At 27.4% G+C, this 15,610-nt stretch overlaps 2 protein-coding genes and 1 long non-coding RNA gene across 4 annotated transcripts; 2 read left to right on the top strand and 1 right to left on the bottom strand.

Annotated features, from left to right (window-relative positions):
• Positions 1 to 1,444: 1,444 nt before the first annotated feature.
• Positions 1,445 to 3,208, top strand: LOC115712329 (uncharacterized). Its single transcript, XR_004010841.2, has 2 exons — positions 1,445 to 3,004; positions 3,096 to 3,208. It is a non-coding gene; the product is annotated as an uncharacterized LOC115712329 (long non-coding RNA).
• Positions 3,209 to 5,795: 2,587 nt separating this feature from the next.
• LOC115712125 (lipid phosphate phosphatase epsilon 2, chloroplastic) lies at positions 5,796 to 7,582 on the top strand. Its single transcript, XM_030640359.2, has 4 exons — positions 5,796 to 6,222; positions 6,707 to 6,932; positions 7,022 to 7,095; positions 7,228 to 7,582. The coding sequence occupies exons 1-4, from the start codon at positions 5,857 to 5,859 to the stop codon at positions 7,450 to 7,452; spliced, it is 891 nt and encodes a 296-aa protein (XP_030496219.1). The 5' UTR covers positions 5,796 to 5,856; the 3' UTR covers positions 7,453 to 7,582.
• Positions 7,583 to 9,406: 1,824 nt separating this feature from the next.
• Positions 9,407 to 11,777, bottom strand: LOC115714108 (mannan endo-1,4-beta-mannosidase 7). 2 transcript variants are annotated; one of them, XM_030642652.2, is made up of 5 exons: positions 11,211 to 11,777; positions 10,921 to 11,115; positions 10,676 to 10,798; positions 10,363 to 10,565; positions 9,407 to 10,156 (listed from the first exon to the last, which is right to left on the bottom strand). In XM_030642652.2, exons 1-5 carry the CDS (start codon positions 11,526 to 11,528, stop codon positions 9,700 to 9,702), a joined length of 1,296 nt encoding a protein of 431 aa, XP_030498512.1. In that variant the 5' UTR covers positions 11,529 to 11,777; the 3' UTR covers positions 9,407 to 9,699. The 2 variants fall into 2 exon arrangements, with proteins under 2 accessions (XP_030498512.1, XP_060970894.1); XM_061114911.1 differs by having other exon boundaries at positions 11,207 to 11,660.
• Positions 11,778 to 15,610: the final 3,833 nt, after the last annotated feature.

The following is a 15,610-nucleotide window of genomic DNA, read 5'->3' as shown; positions in this document are numbered from 1 at the left end:
ACAATTTTTCTTTACATTCTTGTTAATAGATATGTGTATAAATGTTCCTTTTAGGTATTATTGTGATTTTTATTTTTTAGATCTATGGAAAGATAATGGTTGTGGATAGAAATAAATTTAGGGTTTTAAGGTTTGAGTTTTTAGACTGAAATTTTGTGTGTATATGTGTGTGTGTTTGTTTGTTGAATTTAGATTTATTTAAATTTAATTTAAGTTTGGTTTAAGCTTTGTTTAATTTTTTTCTGTGCAATATATATTTGAAAAATAGGTTGTGGTGGTACGTAGTTTCGGTAGTGGTGGGTGGTAGTGTTTACGGTGGCTATGGATGATGGTGGTTTCAATAGTGGTGGGTGGAGTGGTTACAATGGCTATGGATGGTGGTGGTGGTGACAGTATATAGATTGAAGAAGAAGAATAAAAAAATATTAAAAAAAATAAATGTTTTTTTTACAAATATATGATATGGTAGAAAAAAAAAATTATTATTTATTTTAATTTTTTTAATATAATTATTTACGTGGACTAATAAAATTGTGTCACGTGTACACTATGTTTATGTGTACAATCCACCATAGCAGTTAACAGTCAAATTTGGATGGAAGTTGTAAAGTGCTAACGGTTATAGTAGTTTTAAGAGTTTTACCGCCTAAATTTGGATTTTGAGAGTTAATTACACGTAAAATGCAACTGGGAATTAATTGTTAAATTAAAGTACAGTAGAATCTCTATTTAAAAATACTCTATTCAAGAATAACTTCTAATTTGTTATAAAAAAAATCAAGTCCCGATTTAATTAGGCCAGTTATAAATAAGAATAACCTCTAAATTGTAATTAGTTATACATTTTCTAAGTCCCGTATTAACAAAGTATACCTCTATATAAGAATAATTACATCTTAATAAAATATATACATGTATTTTGTAAATTTATTTATGTAAAATTAATAATTTTATTTTAAATTATAATACATGTATGAAATTATAATATATATTTACTCTAAAATATTTCTATTATGATATAGTATTAATGATTATTTATTGTTATTATTGTTACATTGATATTTTTTTTTGTTTTTTAATTTTTTTTCTAGTGTAACTCTATTTAGTTATAACCTCTCAATAAGAATATAATTTACTTGGTTCTAAGTGTATTCTTAGATAGATGTTCTACTGTATATAAAATTACACAAATATATTAACATGACATATTAGATATTGGTACCACTGGAATTAGTTAGCAATTCTTTTTAAACTTTGATTATTACCCAATCACTTCAATCCTCATAAATTACCTATTAGGCATCTTTAATAAAACTTTAAAATGTTAAATTTGTGAAGATTTAGCGCTAAATCTATTCTAACCTAACTCTAAAATCTATCTTATATATAACATTGTCTATAGTACCTTATCAAATTTAATAAGGCATGACACTAAAACTTATATTTTTTATTTATTAATTACTTTTTTTCCTATATAATATTATAGCTTTCAAATATATCTATTCTATATAAAGTGTGCCTATATAACAAAATTTTTGGTTTATGAGAAATTCATGGATGACTTTTTATTTATATTTAATAAAATAATAAAATATTATTTATATATAATAAAATAAAAATAAAACAAATCCCATTAATATTTGAACTGATATTTGATGCTAATTATTTATACGCTTTAATATTATTTATTTTTTTTCATTACACCCATATTAGAAATTCTAAATTTATGTTGCTTAAATATTGACTCTCTGTACTCAATTATTTGTGGATTCATGTTCCAATATTATTATTTGTGTAAAATCTTTGACAAAATATCCAAATCTACGTGGATTATTTTTTTTCTACATAATATTCCTTAGGATTGTGTTCATTTATGTGTACAAAATGTGTTATAGACTCGTCATTATTGCATTATAGAGGACTATGTGAAGATTCATGTGTCGTCTTTTGAATGAAATTTATCGACTATTTATTATTATTTATTGATTATTATTTTATTGGCACAAAAAATAAATTTGTGGTAGATTTAAATTAAATTTTAGTATTATGCTCTAATGGACAATTACGAAAATATAAAATTTAATATCTACTTAATGTTTTTATTAAGAATAAAATAAAAACTCATAATTTTATTATCAATTTTATTACTAATGGAAGATAGTCTTACGTGTTAAATTTACATACTTTTTAGCACATCATTAGATTTAGAGTATACTTTTTGTTAAATAAATTACATTTTAGTTTTTCACCACTTATTTGCATCTCTATTGTAGATGCTCTTAGTGATTGTTGATTTATTTATCAAAGCTAATACATTAATTATCTTAAATTATGAACAAGAAATAAGAGTTTAGTTTTGAAATTTTACGCATTATTTTTTTTCCAATATATATATCATTATGTTTTTTATTTTATGATATATAATTAGTTTAAAATAAGATTATTTATTTAATTAAACTATAATAATATTGTATAGTATAATAATTAAAAGTTAACTAAAATATAATTAAATGTACGTACATTGTACGTAACTTTAATCTAGTATATATCTATTCTATATAAAGTGTGCCTATATAACTAAAATTCTTGGTTTATGAGAAATTTATGGGTGAATTTTTATTTTTATTTAATAAAATAATAAAATATTATTTATATTTAATAAAATAATAATAAAACCAATCTCATTAATATTTGAACTGATATTTAAGATTCTGATGTTTGTTTTCTTTAATCTTATACTTTTAACTGAATTTAAATGTCTCAAGTATATATATTATATAATGACATATATTTTACTCTCACTGATTAATCTTTCATTGTTCCCCATAAATATAATAGTGTGCATTCTTTTTTATTATTATTATAAATTGTTGTCGTTACATATTGAATTTGTATTTGACTTGACTAATCTCAGTGATAGTGTGGTAGTGGCTTTCTTGCAACAATGTACTTGAGGTCGATAGACGATCAATGTGTGAGTAAAGAGCGAGTACAAATAGTATAGGTATTCTTTCTTTTCTCTTTATCTCTTCATCTCCTATCTCTTTGAATTATATTTGTATTTATAATTTTTATTAATTTATTGCAAATTTCAGTGATGATAACATTGGGTTCGAGATGCTTGAGGTTGTATTTTGTTGAAAATACAATAAAGAATAAGAAAAATTGTTACAAATGTTATAAAGAAGACATTTATTTAGTGAATCAATTATAATTTGTGTGGAAATCTCAAATTTTGAGTTATATATATACTTTCTTTCCATGTATAGTTATTCTTCATTAATCTAATTCTTATATTTATAGTGATCATATTTAGTACTATTCATGAAATCTCCATTCTCCCTAAGCAATACATAGTTTATTGGTTTCTATAATTATGTGCTCATTTTATTTTATATTTTTTATGTGCCAATTATAAAGTGGTAATATATATATATATATATCTCATATTTTCTTAAGGTAGAGTTTATATTCAATTTCATATATTGGCTAATTGTTGGTACTATCTGGTTTTATTTTTTCGTAATTTTTTGTCTTATTAAACTAATTATTATACTTTAAGTTACTCATTGAGTAAGGTAAAATAATTACCTTAACCTCTGAAATTTATACTTAGTTATGAAGATTTTGACAACAAAGCTCAATACAATTTAAGTAAAATCTTATTTTCAAGTTTAGCAACAAAATTCAAAATGAAGAAAAAAAAAGTTTGAGCATGAATTTAGTGAAGCTACGAAAATTCAAAACATATACTGCTAAGATATTTTTTGAAACAATAATAATCAATTCTTATTTTTCAAATTAAAACAATAATTCAATTAAAAAATTATGATAATAAAAAATTAAATTAAATTTAAATGTAAACTATACTTAAGATATTTTTCAAAAAATATATAACTTTTATTTTTTCTCAAATTATCTTAAGAATTATTTTAGAATATGTATATATTTTCACATTATATATGTATGACTAAGTTTTTAAATTAATTAATATAGCATATTATTATTAATAAAATTAACTACGTTAAATAATATGTATGGTTATATATGTAGAATATTATTAAAACAATTATTCTATAGATTTTAAAATAAATATCAATAATAATTATTATAATATATAAAATTGATTGTTATATCTATTTTCTATATAAAGTGTGCCTATATAACAGAATTCTTGGTTTATAAGAAATTCATGGATGACTTTTTATTTATATTAAAAATAAAATAGTTTATTAATAAAAATAATATAGTTTATGAGAAATTCATGGGTTACTTTATATAATGAAATAAATAAAATAAATCTCATTAAATCTAAAAAAATACAATTGGGTTTTTGCTTTATATATTATATATATTGCTAAATAATTTTTCTATTTATTTTTTTGGCTCGATCAGGTTATAATTGTTTGCTTCCACATCTAAATCTGAATATATAAAATGTGGCTATATAAACGAATTCTTGGTTTATGAGAAATTATTGACTGACTTTTTTAAAAAATATTATCTTTTTTTATATAAAATGTGGCTATGTAACATAATTCTTGGTTTAATATTATTATTTATTTTTCTGTCAAAATATTAACAGAATATTTCGATTAGAAAACGTTAATTATAATTGATTAATTTTAGATAAATAATCCTACCAAAATTTAATCTAACAAATTTCTCTCTCTAGAGCAAAAATCCCAGCCTCCAACATAACCTTTACCAGTTTATAACCTTAGTTATAATTTCTTAAGCTATATTTTATAATTTTAATTTTCATATTAAAATTTGAAAAATACTAATGAAGACAACATGCTACATGCTATTATACAAAAGTATTGTATTTATATATCCCACAATGTTTCAAAAATACTTTTGAAAGTTCATCTTGAATTAATTATTAATATGTAATAAAAGATATTAGTTATTATATTATTACTTCAAACAAAGAAAAGTTCTAGCGGTGCTTTTACTTTCTAATCATCTCTTGGTTTCGGGCAGAAAGTCATATTCATGTGTTATGTGTACGTTAAATTTTTGTTAATAGGCCATGGAAGAGAGTATAGTCTTACAAAACTTGAAATGTGAACTTGAGTTGTCAGCATATACATAACCTCAATTTTGGCTTCTTTAACCAGCTGTCACACACAAGTTACTTACTCTAAATTTATAACCATTTACAATTTTTTAACTCTCAAAAAGTTACCAAGTCTGTTTTCTATAGCTCTACTTATTAAGGTAGAAAAATATTTTTAGATTGACTCCTCTATTCCGTTTATTAAATGAATTGTTTTCAAGTTGACATATTAACTTAAAAATGACACAGTAATGACCTACTACAAAGTATACACTTATATTCATTCTATTTATTAAGAATCAAAACTTCAATCTTCTCCACTTTATATATATTTTTTATTTTTAATTGTATCATTTTTTAATAATGTAGAAAAAAACTAACATAAAATTTAGTATACGTGCCTCGCACGTAACTTTTTGCTAGTATACATATATATATTTTTATGTTCAAAACAAAAAAAAGAAAAAATATATATATATATATTTTGCTATGTTTAATAATATAATAGTAAGTACAAAAATATTATATTTTAATTAAGAAATTGTTTTTTTTTGTAATTTTTAGTGTTGATGGTTAGAGTCGAAAAATAATATAATTCTAAAACTACTCTATTATTTTTGTGTTAAACTAATATAATTATAGTATTTATAGTTAGAGTTGTTATTAGAAAAAGACAAAAGTTTGAAAATCTTAATCTTACAAAAGCCAAGAAAATGTTTATTCCTTCTTTTCTTTTCTTTTTTTTTTTAATCCAAAAAAAAAGCATTAGTGATTAGTGGTATTGGCTAAGGCTAATGATGTTGTATAATATGACACTTTCTCCCATCTCAAGTGGACCGAAGATGTCAGGACCGACCACCCTTGGTCTAAACTTCTTTCCCCGCTTTTCTTCCAAACCCATCACGGTTTCTCCCTCACTTGCCCTTTTCCCCACATCAAAATCGAATCTTTCAACTTCTTTTCTGCTCTCCAAAGGCCTCTCTCAGTGTCGGAGGAAACTCACTTACTTGGGTCCCAACACCATGTTTGAATTGATGAAAGCTTCTGCTTTTAGGAACGGTAATGGTGAAGAAGGTGTTAAAACGATTGAACAAGAAGCTTTAGTTGGAGGGTCTTCTGGGTTGTTGAGTAATGGGCTTGAGTCAACCCTTAATCGACTGGTTAGTGATTTTGTTCATTGATTAGTTTCTCAATCATAGCTTTATTTATTTATTGGTTATTAGAGTTCTGGGTTCTACTTATTTTTTATTTATCTGATAGATTAAGCATACTTATATTTTGATTTTCATTCTTAAATGAAAAATATGGCTAAACAGATTTGTGGTGTTGTTTCTCTTGCTTTTATTGTGCCTTAAATTCTACAAATTAGTTTATTTGGTGGAGAAGCCCAAAATTACACTGTGAGATCGTTTTGTGACCATAAATTTACATTGTGAGAGCATTAATATTGGACAGTGTAAATTCAACCTGGTTATTTTGCAAATTTAACAATTTTATGTTGTCTGGTTGTCTTAGTGTGTAGATTAATTAGTAATGAAAGTTGAGATTGGACTTGGGCTCTCATCAGAATAGCAATATCTCTTTGTGAAATAATAATGTGTATATGAACATAGAAACTTTTAGCTGATTAGCTTTTTTGGACAGAGTAAGTGGATTGTATCTGGGATTTTTGCTGCTGTGCTTCTTGGGAGGCATGATGCAGAAGCCGTTTGGTTTGCCATGGGATCTATTATAAATGCTTTGCTATCTGTTGCATTAAAACGAATACTAAACCAAGAAAGACCTGCTTCTGCAGTGAAATCAGACCCTGGAATGCCCTCCTCACATGCTCAATCCATTTTCTTTAACTTCATGTTTGCCAATTTCTCAAGTAATTCCCTTACATTAGCTTGTTTACAGCTACCTTTAGCTTTATCTTAATCATATGGTGATGTTATTATTTTCTTCCATGTTTGGCAGTTGTGGAATGGCTAGGTGTTAATGATATTACACTTGCAATCAGTGGATTTATCTTGATTTTTGGTTCATATCTTGTAAGTATGATGATCCTTTTGATACTATTTCGTTGAAAAACAGATAGCTCTTTCAATTTCATTTCCATAAACATATTGCTTCTGAAACAGAAGCCATTTTGATCTGTGGCTAATTATGATCTATGTTTACAGACATGGTTACGAGTCTCGCAACGACTTCATACTCTCAGCCAAGTGGTTGTTGGTGCAATTATAGGTTCAATATTCTCTGTTTTTTGGTATTGGTCATGGAATGCTTTCTTGCTGCAGGCCTTTGAATCCTCTTTATGGGTTCAAATAATTGTCCTACTTGTAGCTGCTGGATCATGCTTGGGATTTGTTTTCTACGTGTTTCAGTACTGGTTTAGGGATGAATAATGAACTGTACAAAATATACAAATTCACATAAAATTGTAAGCTCCAACTAACTGTTGTGTACCAATTATTCTTGAATTGTAAAAATTTACTTGTATTCAATTGTTATACGAAATGCAGCTCTTTATAATAATGTTCATCCCAAACTCTGTCTATGATTCTTATAGGCAATGGATCAAATGATGTATAAGAGGGTTGTTATTGATTCATGGACATAGCCAAAAATTATGTTAATATTATTATCATCTCTTTGTGGCATTTCATCGAATACTTTCTGGCCATTGGCTAACTTGTGAACTTTAGCTTAAAAGGGGAATTAACAAAAATGTACAAAGTTAGATTTAAGCCATAGTTTTACTAATAATTCCCATATAAGTTGATAAAAATATAGTTCCTATAATCCTATATATATATTGACATCCAATGGATTCCGAAGTCGCTATGCTATTCGATGATTGCCTCTAAAACTTGCCCATAAGTTTCTTAATGTCTCGTGTAATTTCAAAAGGCAAGAGAAAGACACTCATAGCATAACTTGTTAAGGATTGGGCCACGATTTTGATTAGAATTTCTTTACCCGCTTGAGACAAAAATTTAGATTCCCACCCTTGGAGACGCTTCTGCGCTCTTTCTTTTAAGTAACCCAAGATGATTGTCTTATTGTGGCTCATAGTGCTAGAAAGACCCAAATAGAAACTATTATCAGTAGCTAACCACATTCCAAGAAATTGCCCTAATTTATGTTTCAAACTAGCTTTAGTATTGAAGCTGTAAAAGATAGATAATTTAGAACAATTCACCTTGAAGCAAGTTCAAACTTCCCAAGTACTTCTTGAATTCGACGAGCTTCACCCTTAGTTACTTTACAATACAAGTAACTATCATCAGCAAACATGTGCGAAATTCTAAGGACCCTGTTTGCTACTTTACAACCATGTATCCAGCCCTTCTGTTCAAACTTACGAAGAAACGCTGTTAAACCTTCAACACACAAGATAAATAAATAGAGAGAGAGCGGGTCATCTTGTCAAGTTCGTATTATCCTATATATTATATACATATATTGACATAATAATTCCTATATTTTGTTAAGTATAAATTAAATATCATATCATTTCAAATTATTCAATTTATTGGATTATTAAATTGGTTTTCTTTAAAGCTAAATAAATAATGTTGCGACAAAAAAATAGTACAAATCAGCCAAAAGCGAACCAAATATTTATTATAATTAAATTTATTAAATGAGGAGGACAATAATCAACATCTTTTATTTCTCTTAAAAGTGGTAGAATAGAGAGGAATTGGTATTATTAGATAGGTAGGTACTATTATTACTATGGTTATGGTACCACTTATAACTTCCTTTATGCCCATCCTTTTAAACATTCAATTTTATGTGAAATTAGTTGTCTTTCTTTTATTTTAATATTTTAGAAGTGTTTAGCTTTAGTTAAAATGCTAAAGATCACTTAGGATGTTATGATGTATACCCGTTACTCAATTGCACCAATAACAACATACAACTTCTTTCAAGAGCCGGTTTGGCTAGTAGAATTGGAATTAGGATTAGGATAAATAATCACAATCTCATGTTTGGTGATAATGTTTGATCAGATAAATAATTCATTTGACCAAAATTAATCTTGTTGGTATGAGATAAATAGTCTTAACAAAAAAAAAGTGAGATTAAGAAAGATAACAACACATGGACCACTCTTTTTAGAAACTCAACTAATGTAGTGTACATAACTTCTTCTTAGTGCTTTTTTTATTCATTACCAAACACAGTACTAAATTTAGCATAATTCTATCTAATCCGTTCCAATCCAATCTTTTTTAATCCATTTTTGGGTACCAAAGGAGCCCTTAAGATCTAGTATTAGTACCTAATAACAAAACTCCACAAATTTATTTTAAACTCAGTAAACAAAAAAAAACATCAAAGAACAAAAAATACCTTGAACACCAAATGACATTTGTTCTTTAATTGGTTACAACAACTTGAAACAAAATGACACAAACTTTAGTCACTCTTGTTGATTAAAAAATAGCAACTTGGGACATATAACGAAGAAACAAAAAAACAATACTCACTACCCTCCTGGACGAATAACACATTCATCTCTAAGAGAAACAATTCCAAGCAAAACACTAAACAAACTAATTAAGCTTAAACAAGTATATAAATAAGTATTTTTTTAAGGCATTGTTCATTCTATAATTTTTAGTCAAAGTCCTTATTTTTCTTTAGTTTCCTATGCGTTTTCCTCTGTTTCGGCTTAACCATTGGGCTCTTCTAGCTGCTTTTGCCCTCTTCCACCTCTCAACATTTCTCATCCTTACAAAGATTTTTCTGACCTGATCAAGCTTGTGAGACTGTTGAGTAATTATATTTGCAGTTGAGGAACTTTGGCTCAGAATTATCTCATAACCGTCGCGAAAAGAGTCCATCCCGTCGGTTAAAAGTTGCCAAAACATTGCCCCAGCTGCAACTCCTCCTCTTTTAGCTGATGAGTATACCTTGTTGTACACTGTGTTGAAGAGCTGGTCTCTCTGGTATGTGTTGTAGCCAGAATCTTTCGAAGATTTCCCAAATTCGGTTAGAAGTAATGGCTTTCGAAGAATGTTTTGTGAATCTTGGATGTGTGAGTCTAGCCATTGGTTCAAGAAAGAAAGCTGGTTTTGATCATTTGCTCCTGTTAACCTGATAATGTAAACAAGAAAAAAATGGACAACTCCAGTCAGATATCATCTTAGTACTAATTGATAATTGCTTATCAAGATTAGCCATTGATTTGAATTTTGAACCCAATTCAGATTAACACAATCAAGTATAAACTAGATGTTTTCCATATCAAATTGTAGTACTTTTCATGCAGTTTGAAAGTATGGTAAATAGTTGAAAATTACCATTGGTCAGGATAAGAATGAACAGTAGCAAAATCAATGTGAGGGATTCTGTTGTTTGCAATGAAATCTGTCCCAATATTTAAACCAGGATTGAGACTCCTTCTATGAGGAGATGATTGTCCATAAAACCCTTCTGAACCAATTTCAAGCAAGTGATTTCTGTCTATGGACTTAACATGAGCAGCCATTTCTGTTATCCATGCCTAGAATCAATAAAAAAGTATTTAGCATTGTACAATTTTATTAAACCTAATCAATAGTAGTAGCTGAATTTAAAATTTCAATCTTTAAAATTTATGAGAAGTTTCCAGACCTGAATAGTCCTTCCTGAAGGATCAGAAGTGCATCTGGGCTCATTCATAAGCTCCCAAGCCATGATTGTTGGGTCATTTTTGTAGTGAAGCCCAGTGAAACTGTTGTATCTGTTAAGAACAGTCTACAAAAGATATATATAAATATATATATATATATATATACATATATAATCAGAATTACAGCACAAACAAAAAATTGACCCAATTTAATAATCAAGACTCAATTTTTTAAATTTGAACTTACAGATACATGATTCTTGTAGTAGCCTTTGACAATAGGGTTCCTAAAAAAATCATCATCAGATGTCAAATACTGCCCTTGATTTCTAGCCCAATTCACGTACTGCTTTTTCCCACCAAAGCTCTCATAATTGTTAACCAAACTCAGTATAAGCTTAATCCCATGCTTTCTGGCCTCAGCTACAACAAAATCAAGCCCCTTCAGGACCCAATTAAAGGAAAGATTAGACAACATTATCACTGTTAAAAAATTAAAGACAAAATCATAAAAGGGTAGATCTATAGGATACTAACCTTAAAAGTTTGGTCATTATATGAGCCAGGAGCATACTGAAGAGGTCTATAACCTCCATCACTGAAAGCCCAAGTTCTAGCCACAGTGAGTCCATGGCTAGAAGCTTCTTGAAAAGCAGATGAAACTTTGAACCTCTGAGATGGGTCAGAAGCTACATACATTAACCAGTAGGCATTGAATCCATTTGCATAGTATGGATTACCATTCAGCATAAAATGGTGCCCCCAAGTTCTGATGAAACCATTTTTTGTTGCTTCTACAAAATTGTGTTGGTGGATCAAAATTACCAAAAGAATGGCCAAAGAAAAGTGCTTCATTTTTCTTCTCTCACTCTCTCAATTTGGAGAAAGAAAGAAAAAAAAAGTTAGCTTATAAAGAAGAGTGGGAGGATGTTTAGGCAATTAATATGGAGGGAAAAAATAAATTTAATTATAGTAAAGACAACATTTACCTAATTATTAAATTAGGTTGATTTGTAATATAAAGACCACAAATTAATAATGTAGAAAGAATGTGGGACAAAATACTTTCATTTTGATAAATTTAACTACATTAAATTCTATGATGGGACAAGGTTTGGTAATTGCTAACTAGCTCAAAAACCTTGAAAATGAAGTATTCAACTTTTCTTTTTCACACTTCATATTTTCCTCTGTTTTCTTTTTTGTCTTCACTTCAGTAGATTGGTTTACTAAAATTTAGTATTGGAAGTATGCCCTTTACCCTTTTCCTACCTTTTTTTTTTCACACTAAAGAGTAAAGACAAAACACTCAATAGATTTAGGGATGGACTCAGATACACAATATCTTACTGCAAAAATAAATAAAGAAATAAATATTCTGGAAAATTCTCATATCTGAATTAGGTCATCTTCAATGACACACTAAAAACTCACCTTAAAACTCATCCTAATTTGATAGGAGTCTACATTGTTCCACTAATAATAGTGAGATGTTATACACCAACATTCTTTTTTTTTTTTTTTTTTTTTAACTTTTTAGTAATTAAATAATTTATTTATTAAGTAAATGTTCTAATTATATTAATAAAATAATATAATAATAAAGTATTTTTTAGTGCAATGGTTCGAAATAGAAAAAAATTTAATACTGAAATAGTACTTTTTTGGTGTAAATTTAACACCAAATTTAAATTTCACATTAAGATGACCATAGATTTATATACTTAAAGATCAAAGACAGAGCAAATCTAGGGATGGATTCTAAAAATACACAATATCTTACTGCTAAAATAAATAAATATTTTGGAAGATTCTCATATGGGGTATTTCTGAATAACTAATTAAGAGGTTGTTTTAAACTTTACTTTCAATATCTATAAATTATTTGATTTTTTTATAATAATAATAATAGTAAAATCTGCCTAAATATGTATACATCAAAAGTGTCCAAGCTATTGTTTGCTTCAATCACACTTAAAGACCATGCAACATGGGAAGTTTCCATGAAAAGGGTAGCTGGAATGAAGTTTCAATATCAAATATTTATTATGTCAACAGATTCCATCTCTGCTCACCATATATGGGGTAGGAGTTGCATAAATTGATTTAATCCAATAATAATTGATCAATTTAATTATAATTCACTGCTAAATATTATTTTCTAATTATGATCAGATCAGATTAAATATTATTTTTTAATATCTAATTGAATGAGATCAAATGTTGAATGGGGTACTATCCAAATATCCAATACATCCAGCATTCAATCAAACTAATTAGCATTTTTATTTAATTCAAGCGAGTAATTAAATATTATGTTGTTATAGGTAAAATATATACATATATATAAAAAAATTAATATTAAATTTTTATATATTTTTTTAGATTAGATTGATCCAATCTAATAAATCTGGATCTAAAATATTAGATAGATCCATCTAATCTAAAAAATGTTATGATTAAAATATTAGATAAACCTGAATCAAACCAATAAGTATACACGGAGGGAAGTATGTGGGGTCATTTGTCCTCTTCAACTTTTTATTCATATAAACTTTGTATATAAATTTTTTGGTATTATATTTTGACCCCATAAAAATAATTTTTTTCATATCTATTCTTATATATTTTTATATCTATTTTTACTATTCTCACATATTTTTATATATCTTATCGTAAAATTTATATTTTTTTTAATAAAAATTATATTTTTCATTAATGTTTTACAAAAAGTTTGTTATGCCTCACTAAAATATTGTTTCTGCTACACTAGATATATATAAAATTGATTCAATTTATTTATTAAATGGCTGAAATTAATTAGATTGGATTAGATTATAAAATTTAACATTTAATATATAATTAAATCGGATCTAAATAAATCTAAAACAAACTCATCAATTCTCACTTATATTTTCCACCAAACAGTCACCTAAAAGTCTCTCCACTCCTTAAATTTCCATGTAAATCTTAATTAATGCATACCCTTTACATGGGCTCTCTTCAACTAGATTATAAGATCTAAATATAAAATAAAGATAGGTACCAATAAAATAAACAAACAACTCTGATTTTTTCCAACCGACAAAATTTGACCGTACAAATGTGTACGTATACTAACTCCATTCATACACAGTTCAATTAAAGCCAAGAAAGCCGGTGACATAGTCAAAAAGAGAAGGTTTTTTCTTCTTTTCTTTTACAATGCTTTTTCATTCATGACAATTTGGGCACTCACCAAATTGAATAGAAGGAAAGAGTACCCCTTTTTTATTTTATTTAAGTGATGCTCACTCCACTATACTCAAAGTTTTCAATTTAAAGATGTTATATAAAGTATAAGAGAAATCTAAAGTACACTACCCAAAAAAAAATGTGTGTTTTGTTATATCTTTTATCTCTTTTGTTATTTAAGAGATCTTTTTAGTTAATTTCTCTTTGTAAAATTATGTACATTGTAGTCATTTATGATCACTTGTTAATTTTTAAAAAGATTGAATAATTTATAGTATCAAAAATAAAATTTAAATATATTTGTTGCATAAATAGTTACTTCTCATAAATACAAAAAGAAATATTTAGTGTACTGAAACATTTATTTTTGGGGTGTGGTATAAAATTACCCTAAAGTACATTATATTACATATGGAAGAATATGTGATGGAAAAAGGGGCTAAAAGGGTACAAATAAAATCTTCCACAAGTTTCCATTTGCTTGAGAGCTTGTACAAAATCATGGATGTTGATAGACATGAACCCATGTGAAGAGTATTATATCATTTCTACTAATGGTCCCCTGGCTCAGATTTGGTGCCTTTTATAAGGGGAAACACAATATCTCTAATGGATGTGATGTGAGCAACTTAGTTTTATCATAATTTTTCATTATTTTCTTTGACAAGTACCAAACCAAACTAAAATTGGAAACCAAGTTATAATTAGAATCTAAACCAAACTTTTATTATTCTATAGTTGTACTAATAGGGAGTTCAAAATCTGTCTAAGCAAGACCAAAATAATATGCTTAATCATGTACATTTAATTTCATTGATAATTTAAAGTCCCTAATTATATTAACATTCAAAATATAAATGAATTGTGTAAACAATACTCCTTTGAATAATGATGAAAATAAACCATTTTACACTCACTTTGCATGACGACCTTTTTCTAACCATTTTTACGAAATACTTTCACAAAGAGATTTGACTTTAGGGCCTAGAATGTAGTACATTTTTTCCCTGTGACTGACACTAGGATTGGTAGGAGGAGGGTTGGTGGAGGGAGAGAGATGAGAGGAGATAACAATTCTTCTTGTTTGGGATGAGAGATTGGAGGAGAGAAAGCATAGTTGAATGGAGAGCAAATTCTTCATAATTCTCAATTTACAATCCTTCCATTAATAGAAGAATCCATACTCTCCCTTCTTAATTGTTGGAGATTACAATTATACCCTCTAAATATATTATTAAAATATTATGTATAAGGACAATATAATAATTTCAAAAACAAATACTCTCTATCGTCTCACCACTCCATCCGTTCTACCAAACAACTTAAAAAGAATGCTACTTCACTCTCCCTCCCTCTTCTACATTCTTTATTAACTCTCCATCTAATCTATTCTCCATCCCTCCTACCAAACATAGCATAACTTTTTCATCGAGGGTGTAGAGGGGTGCTACGTAAAATCATTTTATAACGAATTTCACAAAATACTATTAAACAAAATGATTGGAAAATAAAATAAAAATAAAGTAAATACTATTTTGTATTTTGTGTTTTGCAAAAATTATTGATTGAGCATTTTGCTTTTTTCAATGAAAAAAATATCAAATTGAGCTCAAGATAATATTTTGAACTATTTTGAAAAATACCGATGAGTGGAAGATTGGTCTTGGGATTGTAATGTTGAGTCGATCAGGAGAGGTTGTTTG

This window comes from Cannabis sativa, chromosome 4 (assembly GCF_029168945.1).
Source record: "Cannabis sativa cultivar Pink pepper isolate KNU-18-1 chromosome 4, ASM2916894v1, whole genome shotgun sequence".
Taxonomy (NCBI): domain Eukaryota; kingdom Viridiplantae; phylum Streptophyta; class Magnoliopsida; order Rosales; family Cannabaceae; genus Cannabis; species Cannabis sativa.
This window is presented reverse-complemented; position numbering and strand designations above follow the sequence as displayed.